This window comes from Leuresthes tenuis, unplaced genomic scaffold, assembly GCF_036924035.1.
Source record: "Leuresthes tenuis unplaced genomic scaffold, fLeuTen1.0.hap1 SCAF_4, whole genome shotgun sequence".
In the NCBI taxonomy this organism is placed as follows: Eukaryota; Metazoa; Chordata; class Actinopteri; order Atheriniformes; family Atherinopsidae; genus Leuresthes; species Leuresthes tenuis.
In genome coordinates, this window is record NW_027325358.1 from 26,971,457 (window position 1) to 26,987,749 (window position 16,293).

The 16,293-nt window shown below is 41.0% G+C and overlaps 1 protein-coding gene across 2 annotated transcripts in view; it reads left to right on the top strand.

Annotated features, from left to right (window-relative positions):
- The first annotated feature begins 1,069 nt into the window (after window positions 1-1,069).
- Window positions 1,070-16,293, top strand: part of evi5l (ecotropic viral integration site 5 like) — a 33,076-nt gene continuing 17,852 nt past the window's right edge. For both annotated transcript variants that reach the window (XM_072383464.1, XM_072383465.1), the window contains exons 1-7: window positions 1,070-1,442; window positions 10,577-10,966; window positions 13,115-13,304; window positions 13,684-13,908; window positions 15,504-15,578; window positions 15,763-15,888; window positions 16,061-16,204. In XM_072383464.1, the coding sequence (XP_072239565.1) occupies window positions 10,731-10,966; window positions 13,115-13,304; window positions 13,684-13,908; window positions 15,504-15,578; window positions 15,763-15,888; window positions 16,061-16,204 (996 nt within the window). In that variant the 5' untranslated portion in view covers window positions 1,070-1,442; window positions 10,577-10,730. The remainder of the gene's footprint in view (window positions 1,443-10,576; window positions 10,967-13,114; window positions 13,305-13,683; window positions 13,909-15,503; window positions 15,579-15,762; window positions 15,889-16,060; window positions 16,205-16,293) is intronic.

Genomic DNA, 16,293 nt, shown 5'->3' on the forward strand with positions numbered 1-16,293 from the left:
TTGTACATAACAGTGGTGGAACTGGATGTATGTCCGCATTAATACTGAAGATGAACAAGCAGATTTTTCTTTTATGTAAGTTTAAGTTGACAACTGGTCTGTGGACTGAGGATCCAAGGCCAAGAAGCTACAACTATGGCTGCAGTGTTTCTTTCTGGAAAGGCTGCTTTATCGACCTAGAAAATCACTCCTAAGTGATTTTGTCACTTTGTTCCTTTATTCCATATATCTTTACTGAAGCTATAGAACTGAGAAAATCTGGGTGACTTCTAGGTTCAGCTCGCTGGGCTTGGAGGGCTGTAAACTGTGAAGATAAAGTTGAAATATCGTGTGCAGCAGACGGAAAAATAGATTAAGGCAGTCTTTTTCCATAGTGTTTATATCTATTGCTGCGCAGTAGCAGTACAAGAGTGCAGGTAAATACATTAGCTTTGGTAGATTTTGAGATACTTGAGAGTATGTTACTTCGAGTCTTCCTGGATCGTACAAAATAAAAAAAGAAAGATTTACATTTTCGATAAGGCATGCATGTTACAACTATATAAGTAAGTATTATTTCGTTACAAACTGATAATTATGCCCACATATAAAGCATCAGCATATTAAATAATTTTCATGGATTTACATGGATGCATGTTTTAGTTTCGCAGTAATTAAGATTAATTCAGTAAATTCGGGACATTTGTAGTCAGTTTTATAAAGAAAGTACTATCCAACTACTGGTAATAGCTATAAACTAGCCAAAAAAAACTAAGGCTATAACAACAAGACGATTAGTATAGCGTCATTAGTCACACTACCAGTGAATGACTTAAACTATTCCACATAACATGTTAGTCACATAATTAATTATCTACTCATAAATCCGTTTAAATGACACTGCTGTGACACCTGCGTGTTCTGCCTTCCAGCAGAATAAAGCTCCGCAGTGATTGGCCCTATTTGTTGTCCTTCTACAAGGATCCGGCAGATCTGGGGCTCCATTGGTTACAGAAGTGTCAATTATATCTCGTTCTGCTATCTGATTGGTTTATCCCACCTCGTGCTCAGCTAAAGACTGAGAGCCAGCCATTCTGGGTGATATACTCATAATGACTGATTCGGCCGTTTATTCCACGTCCCTGTTGAAACGTTGACCACAAAAGGCGACTGCCATGGTTATTTTTGCGGTCGTCTCCACGAGTATTGTTCTCATCAGACTCGGATAACTCAAGCAACCCTCCTCTCGCGCAGGATCTCGCGACCAGCTGTGCGACGCGGCGCTGCCTCCAGGTTGAACGGCGGCAGGAGGATGGCACTGCGTTGGACAGTCTATCTATTTGTCTTCGGTGGTCTGTTTTAATTAGATTTTAATTAGCTGTTAACAAACGCTTGGCGTTTGCGACGAACTGCTGCGGGAGCGACGATAAACGCACCGTCGTGATTATGGAAGTGGACTGCAGGTAAGCACAAGGGGTTTTATTTGAGGTCTCCCTTTTTAAAGGGATTTTCAGTGTTATCTCGAGGAGCCGTGACGGGCCCGCAAGCTTAATGGTTATAAAGCTATCAGTTCAAAACAGCGGAGGCTAAACGAACCCCGCGTGCTTCGGTCCTTGTTGAATTCCTATAAACAGTAGCTTCATCTCTCTGCTCCATTTTTCTCAGTGAAAATTGTCACTGTGCTGCATGCCAAGACAGACGCGGCCCATTCAGTAGCCCATAAACCATATTTCTTGCTAAGACGTAGCACGCTGCTGTGTGCCGTGTTCAGACTGTCTTTCCTCAGCGTCCCGTTCTCATTTCGATGTTGTTACACAATCATGTTGTGAGAAGCTGGGACACTTGAAGCCGCAGCGAGGCCATGATGTGTCATTTTGGACACAGATGTTGATTCAGCCGTGAAACGAGAAGTCTGCGGAGCGTCGGCCTGTCGGTGAGGCGTGCGATAACCGACAGTCGTGTTCAGACGAACCGGTCAATACGATTACTGGCTCTGCAAGTTTGGAACGACAAGACAAGGGATTACGGGAGTCGTCTTCAGCTGTCGGCGGATAGATGGCAGAGTCGCTGCTGCATGTGTTGTATCAACAAGCATCTCTCTCATGTCTGTTTTTAGCCGTCATCGGTAAACACGGTTGACGCAGAGTCTGCGCTTTTGATTTAAGCCAGAAGACTTAATAGTCATATTTGACACTAATCCAGCTGTTTTAACTGTACACATTTTAAGAGTGTTTATTTTTGTTTTTAGGTGAATCCTATCAAATGTGCTTGACTGGCTCCTAAAACAGATAGCCAACAATACTCTAAGCACAAAGGACGAGCGCAGAAAGCCCCTGAGTTAAATGACTTTCTCTTGTAAACCAAGACCAGACAGGAATGGTTGTAATAATTGTAGTAAATACTATGGGACCACCATTGATTTTGGGCTATCATGCTGTAGGATGTAGCTGACAAGTCACAAAATCAAAGAGCTCCTTTAAGCACTCATCCTTTTAAGCAAGGGTGGATTATGCAGGGATTTGATTATCTGCTTTGTTTTTTCTAAGTACACCCTCAACTCTTCATGGCTAAGGGTATGTACAGCTGAGTAAAGGACTGTTCATATCTTGGTATGAGATGACTTTTAGGCTTATCTATGAATTCCACTTGCTGTGCAGAAGCCATCCGCACAGTTCACCATCAAGGAAACAGGTATCAGATTCTCACATCCTGGTGACCTTGTTTTTAAGTGTGGAAGGCTCGAAACTTCTTCTTTATCAGACTCCACAATCATACGCACACAAAAGCCTGAAAGTGCTGCCTCTGTGACATGTGAGTGGACCTCTGCTTTTCCAAGCTATACTCCAAGCTTACTGCCGCCTCATTATTCATCAGTGCTGAGCTGAAACCAGTGTTTCTTTGGGATAAACCATCTCTGAGATGTGCGTAGACATGGGTGTATATGTGCCTGTGTGCCGCCTCCAACAAAAACAGGAGGACGGATATTATCTCCTTGGGTTATGGGTGTTTGTTTCTTTCCACCTTTATTATTGTTCTCCAACGTATTTGGCTGTATTGACAGGGATGCCACCATCAGACATGAGCCACACATCTTGGTCGTAACAGGACTGATTGATTTGGACGCCATCAGGGAATAAGTGTCATAGGAGGAGAGCTGAACCTCATTATTGTAACTGAATATGTCTTTTCACAGAAAGATATTATCAAAAAAATGGTAGGAAAGGCTTTGGAAAATCACCCCCAAAATCTGTGTCTGCCGGGGGAGAGATCAGAGTTCCTTCTGGGAAGGTGTAAAGCAGAATGTGGTCTGGCATTGACGAGCTTTATCACTGCTACCGCTGTTATTTTTCATCCCTGGAAGAGTCAGACTTGATGAGGCTCATGATGCTTGAATACATTTATCTAATAAACTGTACAATAGAGAATATCTGTTATGGGATGTTTGATGTGAGACACTCAAGTGCTGTATGTTGTCTTTATATGTAGATGCATATATAGAGATTTTTTGTTTGTTAGTTTTCTTGTTTACTATCAATCTTACTTTCTTTTTTGGGGGGGGGGGGGTTATTGTTTACAGTGAACTTTATTTGTCAGTTCTTTATGGCAAATTCAAAAACCTACAAGAAAACATGAACAAAGTAACCAAACATGACCTATGACCTTGTTAGAAGCTGTGGTTGTGTGGGCAGTCCCTGTCGCTGCGTGCTGCTTGAACACACCAGTGACTGTAACTGAAAATGAAAAGATTCAGTCAGACGGTGACACTTATTTTTTTATCTTATCTCTGAAAAGGTCTCAGATGAACTTCCTGTTCCAGAGTCTGACAGGCTCGGGTGCTGCCTGTTCTCATAGCATAGAAGCTTCATCGCTGGATGAGGTTGGTGTTGATTTTTCACTCGATGCCTGGATGTTAGAACAGAATATCTCATAACCTGGGCTGATGCTCGTCTTCCTGCCTGGCTTGTATTGGTGCTGGTGCTCTGCACTTCATCTGCTTTGCTGACACATGGAAGCAGGGAGCAGCTTGATGACCTGGCTGCTGTGATTCAAGCTCACTACAACTGCAGCTCCTTCACTGCTACCCCGCTCCCCTCTGCCCCATTGCTCTTGTTGCCTGCAGATTTGTAACTGGATATGTGCTGCTTTTAGGTTTTACACTGCCTGAGCCGTGATCCCATTTTCATGCTGCTGCATATTGGATTTCTATTAACGTGCAAATTATTTTGAATACTGAAGTAGGGACGTGTAAAGGTCCATGGCATTTATCAATGTACTTGAAACTTGGTTGTGTTTCATATGAATCGGTCAACTGTTTCTCTTTAATTTGATCTGTCTACTTGCCAAACATTTTTTCCTGAAGTTGACATGGAGGCTATATTCTGAAATAAGCGTATTGCGTCACAATCTGTCTGCGCTTGTACTGTAATTACCGTTAAATCTGTGATTTGTAAAACAGTTACAAACACGCTGCTTTTCTGTACAAAAGGTCAGAGTGCTTCATCAGCAAAGTTAACCATATGTTATTGTTTAAAGTGAGCAAGGAATAATTTACAACGGGATGATTGCAGTATAGAGTATGATTAACAACAGATATGTTAACAAGGTATACACCGAGGCCTTTTGAAACCCATGTTGTCACAAGCGGGAGGACGATAATGCTTATTTTTGGTCAACCTGTCAGTTGGAAGGTTTTGCAGCTCTGATGAGACGTTCATGTAGTTTTCCTCAGGTTGGTCATTTTACTAAGGAGGCTTGTTTTATTAACTTTCTTATTCTAAAATGTTCTCCTCTCATTAAGCAGAAGTTTGTGAATTGGTAGAGTTTTAGCCTTTCCTCTTCACGTAGCCTTTTTTAGTCAAATAACAGACATTTGTTAGCAGAAGGGGGGATTTATCAGACCACTGCTTAGTGTTTATGGTGGTGCTGCTGGGGAACTCTGACACTTAATGTCACAGGAAAACTAATGTCAATCATGACTATAATTATTTTCTCACAGCCTGGGTTGTCTTGCTTCAGCCATGCCACTGTGTGCTGTGCCGAGCCAGGACAAGTGTAGCTTTACTGGAGGAGATAGTAGCTACACTGCTTAGTTTCTGTGAGTGTGCTATCGAGTTCACTTTTGCTCCTATTTATATATTCATATGTCAGCCTCGTTTTACTTGTTGCCTAAGCTGTGTTAAGTTACCGTTAATATAAACTAAACATTTCCTGCTTTTACTGCTTCACACTGAAAGCTTTCCACTTGGAAGCCACTCACAGAGCATTCTTTTATAGGGAGGAAGTGTTGCACCTAAGGGTGAGTGTTGAGACCGAAATATAATATGATAATCTTTTAATGTAGAATCACAATCCACCACCTGATTCCAGAATTAGCTGCACATATGGCTGAATGAATGCAAAGCCTGCAAGGCTTCTGGATGTGGTGGGAGCAAAAGGGCTTCCCCCACAACACACACTCTATGCCCCTGTTCTATATTCATTTAGTTTCTGGTTACTGTATCCCTGTTTCAGTTATTCTTGTCCTAAGACATTGATTAAAAAATGTGAAAAAAGAATAAATGATAGATGGATTCTAAATGGGAGGAATATTTGATTCTAACTTTTTCAGTGTGATCTTTTTCTTCACCGTCATCCAATGATGTTGCTCCAAGTTTAGATCTCTGCATTGTTAGATGGGGATTTTGTTTCTGTACCATTAACAAGCTGCATAAAAATACTTTCAAACCATAGAATGCTGCTTCAAAGGATGTTGTCTGAGTCATAGTAATGCGGTGTCAGCTTTTCATGTCGTTTCCTAATGTTCGTCTCCATTGGGATGTGGTTAACACATGAGGACTGACAGGACAATTTGCTTTAGCTCTGTGGGAAGAGCTTTAATCATCAGTGAAAAATGTTCGTAACATTCGAGACATCAGTTGGCCCAAATTTCTCTTCCTCCTTCATTCTTAATATCACAAGAAGTTCACTCCAGACAAAGCCCTGAAAGCATCAGCAGCATGACACGAACGTAGGACTGTTAGCTGCTGTGTACAGAATGTAGTAAGTGTGTAAGATAATTCCCCTTAATCGTACTAATATGATAATATAAAGAACAGTCCATCAGAAGTGGTGACCAATAGTGTTAGGCCCTGAATAACCTCACCAGCCTGAGTGGTTATGCTTGTAAGCTTTCAGTTTAGTTGCCTGTGCACTCTCTGGGACTGAGCAGCATATTTATTCTCTACAGCGCATCATTATACCCTTGGTCTGAGTTTCTAAAGTAAAACTGCACACATGCACGCAAACATCTGTATCCCGGAACAGACCCACCACAGGTGCATCCCCTTGTGCAAATACCTGATTCCTTTTATAAAAAGAAGAAAGAAGGTCCTGCCAGCCATGTCCTGTCCAACACCCCAAAGAGGCAGTGTTGTTGTTTTTTTTATCTCCTGATCCAGCTCAAGTTCCAACAAGCTTCAAACATCTCACTGATTTGAACCATGCAGTCGATACACAAGGACTACATGAAGAATCGCCTCACTATAACCTTAATGCTGGATTATGTTCTCTTGTATATGATACATACTTATTAATGTAAACCATGGTTCACACAATCCTGTTTGTTGCTTATTCACTAAGACAAAACTGGTTCAACTATTAAGATCTCGTACGTAAATGAAAATACAACCACATCATAAAAATCTCTGGTCAAATGTAATGTAGGTGCCAGGGACCAGAAACGTAAAACTCTGCAGTGTCATTACTAAAATCGTGTGTACACACAGAGGCAGCAATGAGCACACACATTTGTTTCGGCATATTTATGAAGCCGTGTGTGGTTCTCTTATACATTTCTTGATCAATGTGAAATGGTACACATATGCACAAGCCTTATTTCGTGTCCATCTTTAGCCATTGATAGGTGCATACACTCCCCTTATTAATAATTTGCATGATATGAAAACATTGATTGCACTACAACTTAATATACATTACAATGAAAGCAACAGCAAAGAAGAAGCACAATTTTATACTTCAAAAGTGTGAAAACCTGCTTGATTAAAGGTTCTTTCCGACCCTCAGAATGATCACATGCACAGTTGTGTCCAGTTATAGCTCACCTTTGTCATCTGACTGGACCGACATCCTGGTTCCAGTATACATGCATGGGGGCATCGGATTTTTGCGTTTACAACCCAAGACTCAGTCACTTGAGTCCTGGGTTAATTTTATGTCTGGCACCGCGACGCTGTGGACTGCGTGAGAAAATGCTTGAGACATTCTGCTGCCTCCAACTTTCCCAACGTTTCCCGTTGTCTTTAAGTTACTTGAGTTGTGGTTTTGTCAGATGATGCTGTGGTTCTAAAATCAGGATTTTATTGAAGCACAGAGAGAGTCTGGAAAGGCTTTTAGTGACTTTGAGCTCACACTTAATGGGCTGAATTTCAATCACATTTTCCCAAAGTGATTGGGAAAAGCGATTTGACATAAGAAAGAAAAATGTGTGGATGAGAACAGCGTTATTAGGAATGCGGCTCTATAGATACACACTTACAATTGACCGTTTTTATAAAATCATTAGAATATATAGATCTATGGCCCATATGGACCATTTGAGTCTAGTTGTGTGTATACATGTAGGAGGGATTCAATTCCCAACCACATTATCTTGTAGTCTAGTATTGAAAATTGCTATTTCATTTTTAGTTTTGGTCTGACTAACATATTTATATGCATTTTAAAAGTCTAGTTTGGGTCAGACTAACGCAGCAATTCGTTTTTGTTCCTGTGTAAACGTGCTTACTGTTAGATGCATCCTGTAAAGCTTGTTGTTATCATTGATTGGATGTAATTTACTGCTCTTTTGCTTTCTTTGTGGAGCATATTTAACTGTATCAGACAGCTAAGTCCATACAAGGGTTTGAGCCAATTATGTTATTCCCATAATTGGAAAGAATATAAAGATCACTGAGCAGCAGTATCTGAAAAAAGCACATCCCTTCCTTACAGTGGTGCACTTTGAGCAACGTGGAGCGCAGCAGCAGTCACAAGGACAGTCGGTGCAGTACCTGAATGCAGTGAAAACATGAACAGTCAGAAACCAGACATGAGCTAATGAGTTGGAAGTACCGTGAGGTTAGCAACCGCAGATTAACGGAGAGGATAGCATGGCACGAGAGCCCTAAAGGCAAGATACACACACACAGACACAGCAGGGATCCGGCCCCTGTGAAAAAACTGCTTCTTTTTTTCTTACTTTTAGTATATGAAATGCCAATCAATTCTTTTTCTTAGATTTCCTCGATCTCTGGGAATAATTTGCTTCTTACAAGGTCTGTGGTTGTTCATGATATGTGTCTAAAAAAAAATATAGATTGTTACGTTTTTGCTGGTGTTGAAAAGACATCAAAGGAGGCGTTTAGCCTTTGTTTGTTACCCTCCTTCTCATAATGCCCCTGGCTGGAGAAAGCCCAGATGGGGACTGTGACTACCATCAGTGAAAGGGATTTGTAAATCAGATATTGTGCACTTAAGTTTAAATGGGAACCCTTCATGCAACATTCATGTTGAATGACTGGAGGTGGTGTGAGTGTTGTGGAAGAGAGAAGCATAAATATGCAGTTGAGTGCATTATAATGAAACTCTGTACTCTACAATGGGGCCTGCAGTCATGTACAGTACAACAGCCACGTTCAGAAATTCTGGCTTGCTTTGCAGTGTCAGAGACCTTCACAATGTCCTTCCCTTCACCATTATGTGTGTTTGAGTCCTGCATGACTCACTCCTTTCACAGTCTGGTTTCACAACACAGCCGAACGGCCCTCAGTAGTCCTGAAACCTCCCTCGAGCATTACTTCTAGAGTTGTTTTATTCCCGTAATGAATTAATTCAATTGTCTTTATTAGTAAGCCCACACTCTGAGGTTATTGAGGGTATTATTTTATCTTAAATCTGGACTAGAGATTATGTGTATACATGCCTTGAGTCTTCTTCTTCTTTCGGCCTCTCCCTTTATCAGGGGGCGCCACATCGAGTGTATACATGCCTTGAGTAAAAATAAAAACTGCCCATTAACCGCTGATGTCCAAGGAGTGAAATCTATAGGTGTCTAGAAGCTTACATTACAAAATAGAACACCTTTGTTGGTTGTATTGAAGTGAAATTGTGATTAATGGCACAGATACATCACTGCCGGAGTTTGGCCCATGTATCACATGTTTTGTTTTTTTTGTTGGAAAAAGCTGTCATTGTTCTTTGTTGCAGCACATTCTTCTGTATTCCTAATGTAATTATAGCTTAGAAATGTGACTTGCATTTTTAATAAATAAAAAAAAACTGTGTGATTGTTTCTTGAAGATAACCCTTTTACAATTTACAACTTGTTTTATCTATTTCGTAATGGTTCTTGTGATTGGGCTGGTTGCAACGCATGAATGTGGTCCTTGTCTCTGCTGCTTGCTGTGATCAGATAGTTCTTATGCTCCTGTCCTTGCCTCCTCTCTCACGCTGTATTTCTGTTCTCCTTCTGTTGTTGTGTACTGGATGCCAGTGTCATATGCTTCATATTATATGGGCTGCAGAATATTACCATCAACCGTCTTGCTTGATCACGCTGCCAAAATCAATTTCTTCAGTGCATTGTTGTGAGTTTATGTAACATTCATTGGCTCATCTCATCTCACCTCCTGTCCCCCTGCCTCTGATCTGGTAAAATAGTTCATAACCAGAGATTTTAAGATTGCTTCAATTCCTAAAAAGCACCCAGAAAAGAGAGGGTCAAGGAGAGAGGAGGGTTGCTTGGGGAGTTTTAAGTCAGGACACACCAGTGTATGCTTTGCAGAAGTCTTCAGCGATGTTAATCCCACATTTTAAATTCAATCAATAATAAATGTATCCATAAGCTGTGTAGCCAGCCAAAGGTATTCCCACCTCTCTGGTGACGGCAGCAGAAAGACACTGGCTTTTATTTTGGCACAGTTTGCTCTTGTGTTAAGTGACTTTTTAGTTCTGACTGGGTTTTTCTCTGGAATGTGTGAAATCTTATCTTTGCCACTTTAGCTAACCAAATGCTGGGCTCAAGCTGCAAACTCCTGTCCTTCCCATTCCCTTTATCAGAGGAAGTGTCAAACAAACACACACATTGTTATCGTTTATTTGAAAAAACAGACTACAAATATGTTAACATATTCTACAACTCAAATGGAATGGTTTAGTAAATTATGCTATCCCCCTATCCAGCAGTGTCAACTGTTAATAAAAAATCATCTTTTTAAACTTCATAATTCATTTTGATTTATCTGGTATTTATTTAGTTTAGTTAAATGTCCTTAGTTGATGCAGTGTTTTATATATTATTTATATATATTTATAAATATTAAAGATGATAATCTTTGTTCACGACAAGAACAATAAAGTAAATGCAGTATTTACTGAATTGTGAATAATGTATTAAAAAGTTAATTAGCATTTAAATCCAATGATTCTGTTAGACATTTTAGTAATGAATGTATATTTAGAGATATTAAAGACTGAGAGAATCAATAATGAAGGAATAACTTCCATACATGCATATGCATCAGTTCTCTAAAGATTTTTCCTTTTTCTGTATCCATGACAGGTTTGAAGATTTCTGATCATATTGGCTCCAGGGTCTACCCACTGTTCAGCCAAGGCACAGCCAGGCTCACTTAGGAGGGAGACCAGCAGGGAGGCGCAGAGACTCCCCCACAACGTCCACACTGTGTCATCCATCCCACTCCATTTTCAGCACCATGTCTATCCCGAGCAGCAGCCCAGAAAGAGAAAGCTCCAGTGGGACTCAGCTTGAGTGCCCCTCTACTCCTCCCGGCATGGACCAGGACCCCCTTTCAACGGGCAGCCCAGTGCTCAGCCCAGACTCTTCTTCCCATGATACAGCGCTGTCAGCACCCGCACACTCCCCAGCGGACTCTGAGAACCTGAGTCCGGATGAACTTGAGCTGCTGGCCAAACTGGAGGAGCAGAACAGGTAAATTTAGCAGCCTTGTGACACCTGTAAAGCAAAGCTGTTATGCAGCTTAATCAATTGAGTTGGATCCGATATCTAGTTGTACATACACAGGTTCAATTATTTGATCAATGACTTGACATTTATTTTGCGGTGCTCATGGTAACAAATCTGCCTCTCAATATCTCGAAACAGTGGGCCATGTTTTACACACAAGTAAACAACACTGGCTTACAAGTTCTCCAGCACGACTTTGGACATCCATCCGTTCTCTGCCGTTACTCCGGCTTCCACAAAAAAACTTATGCAGGTTGCACAACACCTTTCACCCAATGGCAGCTGGCATAGGATGCAGCCACCTCATGACCCTGAATTGGTAAAGCGGCTATGGAAAACTGATGGATGGGTGTATCAGATATGGTTAGGATACTGTCAGTTAAGTTATTGGAGTACTACATTTGAGTGTAGTACTTTAAAATGTTATTTACTTTCAATTTATTTGTCATCTTGTTCTGGAGGAGCACAGTACTGCATTACAGCACTTGGCATTATGTTAGCTTTAGAATTTATTTCAGAATTTTTGCAAACAAGTCATGAAATTGAACAATTCTGTTTAGAATGACATAATAGGTCTAACCAATTGTATTGTATCTGACTTGCGTTGTCTCATAAAAGGAGCGACACACTGTAAATCAGAACAGCGTTATCAGAACAGCAGAGACGAAGAGAAGCAAAAGTTCACTCCTGACATTGTTTGACAGTAGAATGCAATTCTAATTGTTCTTTAGGACTAATAAAAAAATCATTATACCAAACTATCTTAGAAAATACTGACATTCACAGTGCATTACCATTCTTTTTTTAGCCATATTGCTCAGGCCTACTATGTCACCACTGTACTGTTGGTAGAATGGTGATCAGGTGGGACGTGCGAACATTTGCAGCTATTGTTACAGCAAACAAGCACTTTTGTTCACAGGTCATGCCCAGTAACAGTTGCTAAGCTGTGATCTGATAATTGCTATTGTGGGGGGTGGTTCAGTGAACAGTCGGTAATTACTTAAGGAGCAGTAGTATGTAATGCTGCCTGGATGATAATTAACTGAATACCAGTGTTAAAAATGGCACCAACTTGCTTGATTTAATGTTGGCGCTGTTAGCCTGAGAAAGGCATAAAGTTGAAGATGATGCTGTCAATAGACATTTCTGGTACAGTAGTTGATTGTGGAGCTTTATGGGCAGCACTTATTATTATCTACATTATTGCAACACTTCTAGTGATTAATGAGAGCAGTTAGAAGAAGTTGCCATGTACACATCTCTTAAAGAGGACCTCTCATGCTTTTTGGATTGTTTCACACTAAAATTCACACCATAGGAGTTGGTGAGGGAACTAAGATAGAATAATTAACTGGTTTGGAGCGTTTTGGTGCATCACTGACTTGTTTTTATTACAAATCTGTTTCACATTTTATCTTTAATGGTCCACAAATGCAGGAAAATGCTTTCTGCAGTGCTGTTATATTTTAAGTGTCAGTTCCACTTTTGGTAAATGAGACAAGTGACTTTAAGGAATCAGACGTGTGGGGTCAAAGTGGGAATCAACTCAGCACCCTCAAGATAAAGAGCAGTCTCTTTAATCACATCATGTCTGCTCTCTGGCAAACTGCAGATCCACGGCCTCCAAGAAGATGAAAAGAATAAATAAGTATATTTGAAGAAAGTTTCGCTCATCTTAATTTAGGTCATCTTAGCATGAAGACAGGAGGCAACGGGCCACAGCTAATAACCTTTTCTAATGGCTATTTGTCAGACTGACTCACAGAGAGCAGAGTTAATGGCCAAGCAACCTCACTTCCACCAAAAGATAGAAAGAAAACCCAGCCTGACCCTGTAAACAAAGACGTTAATGTTGTTCTTTATGGGAATTTACCATTGTCATCGTCATGTGGGAGCCCATCCAGCTGCCTGTGATATCCTCATGTTTGAGAAAACCAGCCCTGAGGCTTCTGGTGCTGCTCTTAGGTTGTCACAGTGGGCCTCAGTGTCACATCTACCTTCTGGGACTCTTGATACTTATATCAGCTTACCTTTCACTTTCCACAGTGTGAACAGCATGTTTGTCATACAAGAGAAAGAGGTCTCTTCTCATAAACTGTCTTCATCCAGGTTGCTGGAGGCTGATTCCAAGTCGATGCGGTCAATGAGTGGCTCGAGACGCAACAGCGGTTCCTCACTGGTGTCCAGCTCCTCGGCCTCCTCAAACCTGTCGCACTTGGAGGAAGATACTTGGATTCTTTGGGGCCGCATTGTCAATGAGTGGGAGGAGTGGAGACGCAAGAAGGACAAACTTCTAAAGGTGGGAGTCAAAGGCCCAAAATGAAAAAAAAAAAGAGAGAGAATTTCACATGCTGCACTTTCCTTGTATCTGTCTGTCCTCTCCGTCCCTGTGTGTCCTCTGTCAAAAAAAAAGAGAAAACCCTGGGGGAAAGAAGATGGATGGGAGACGACAGGGCAAAAAGGAGTCAGGACAATATGGGAGAGAAAATAAATTCAGCAAAAATACATGCCTGCAAAGACTATGATGCAAGAAAACAAGAGTGAAGAGATCCTCATTGGAATTCTTTTCTCCTCTGTCTGCTCTTCCGACAAGCTTTAATCCTTCAAATTTGCATCTCTCAGTGCATTCAGAACAAATGTAGAAATCCATCTTGAATGTCTTTGTCTCTGTCCCCTAGGAGTTGATCAGGAAGGGCATCCCCCATCACTTCCGCGCCATCGTCTGGCAGCTGCTGGGCAATGCCACCGACATGCCGGTGAAGAATCAGTACTCTGAGCTGCTGAAGATGTCATCCCCCTGTGAGAAGCTCATCCGCAGGGACATTGCCCGCACCTACCCCGAGCACGAGTTCTTCAAAGGGCAGGACAGCCTGGGGCAGGAGGTCCTCTTCAACGTCATGAAGGTGAGTGCTGGCATTTCATCACGGGTTGCCTCGAAGAAAAGGCAAGACTTGTGCTGCAATCTTCTGTGTTGGTAACAGTTGTGGTCAGAGGAATCATTTTCAGGTTGCCTCTCCAGCCCATCATCATAAACAAGATGTTTTTAGGAGTTCCTTGAGGGAATATCTTCAAATTGTGGTGGTAAAAAAATCAAAGGTTTCCACGAATTAAACATTTGGTGATATGGATAAACACAGGACAGCTATGACAGGATTTCACAGCAGTGTCTAATAAGATGCACTGTGGCGGTGACTTTTTATAGCAAAACATCGAAGATCAAGTCTGGATAAATGGTACAAAACTGCAGTTTGGCTCGTTCACAGCAGTGGTCATCCTAGTTTAGCCTGGACATGGCCTGAAAAGCTATTTCTGTTAGATGGCTATTTCTGAAGTCTTTTAACTTTCTTTAACTGTTCTCAAATGAAAGGTTAAACAGTGAGTAAACACATCATGCACATACCAGCACAGCCACAGACACAAGCTTCTTCATTCTGGAAGTTTTTCATTGTAAGTAAAAAAAGACCCAAAGTTATCCATTTGTAACACCGGTGAGGGGGAAATAGAACATGATAACCTTAACTGGTACATCAGTTCAGTTCCAGAAGTATGAACTGAACCAACTTCTCTGTTTCACAATTATTTGACATAACTCAAAAAGCAGAAAAAGGTTTCCAGTCTTCTACTCACAGCACATTTAGCCCTGATTGGAAATAACTGGCCGAAGGATTACAGATACCAACATCACCAAAACATTTTGTGCTTATGTAGAAGTTTAAAAAACAAGTTTGACGCCCGTCTTTACTTGAAATGTTTTTTTTTACATGTTTTTAATTGTTTATATATAGTTTATATAGTTTATATCCTTGGCTGCGAGCTGTCATTCTTCTTTGTATCCTTCTTCTTTACTTCTTTCACTCAGCGTTACCAACACCAACTCCAGTTCAACAGCAGTTTCCAGCCATCAGTATGATATTCAAATAGAATTAATTGTTTTGGGTGGAGTAAATTCCAAAAGGGAAATCATTTTCATTTTATTTATTTACAGTAAGTTAATATATATGATTATATATAATATACTGATTACAGCGATTGTAAAATTGACAAAAGCAGCGAATTCTCATATTCTCAATATTGAACAAGCTAGCAACGAGACATTCCTCCCTTTTTTCGATAATCTAACTTAAACAATGAAAAGTGTTCCATCCTGAAACCAGAGTGTCATTTTGAACAGCTCATCCTGCTGTAAACTGGAAATATATCAATGGTTTTAATTCTTGTCCATCCTTGATTTTATTTTGTTCCTAAGAAAAGAAAAAAAATACAGAGACACAGCTTGTGGAACCGTGCTGTTAACCACCATGGAAACCAGCTTGTTGATTGTCTGCAGATCAGTTGAGGACTGTTGTAGCTGAGCTGGTCAGGAAATGAAGAGATCTCTGGTGACTTGTTCATCACATTGCTCACAGTCTGAGCAGTCTGATATGTCCAGTCCAGATGTCATTTTTCTACAAGCACACAGCAAAGCAAAGGTAATGTAATGCATGTGTGTGTTTTCCAGGCATACTCTCTGGTGGATCGTGAGGTGGGATACTGCCAGGGCAGTGCTTTTATCGTTGGCTTGCTTCTAATGCAGGTGACTATCAAATTCTACCCATCCTTATTTTTTTTGAAGAATCAAAGTTGTCTGAGCTTAACTGTGTCCCAGTAGATTTATTGGATTCTAATGTTGTCTCTAGAGGTTTTCTTTCAAATATTTGAGCCATTGTGTCACAAATCGTTCATAAGCAGCATCACTTCCCCCTCTTGCCTTCTCCCAGATGCCAGAAGAGGAGGCATTTTGTGTTTTTGTGCGTCTAATGCAAGAGTACCGTCTGAGGGAACTGTTCAAACCCAGCATGGCAGAGCTCGGCCTCTGCATCTACCAGTTTGAATATCTGCTACAGGTAAAAAAAGGAAGTAGGATATCCTTTATGCAAACTAGCATTGTGACTGCTGTCCACAAGGGAGCAGCAAAGCACTATTTTACATTTCCTCGCAGTACTTCCTTCTCTGATATGTCTTTTGGGCTTCAATTTAGCATTTGAGGCTTTAAGTTGTGTCGTTCTGCTTCCTCAGGAGCAACTTCCCGAGCTGAACGTTCATTTCCGCTCTCAGAGTTTCCACACATCCATGTACGCCTCGTCCTGGTTCCTCACCCTTTTTCTCACCTTCCTCCCTCTGCCTGTTGCCACACGCATCTTTGATATTTTCATGTATGAGGTAGGAAACATTTATGACTCTATTGAGAGATGGGATTTGTCTGTGTATCTTTAATTTGCGAATGCAAACATGTGCAAGGGTATGACCTT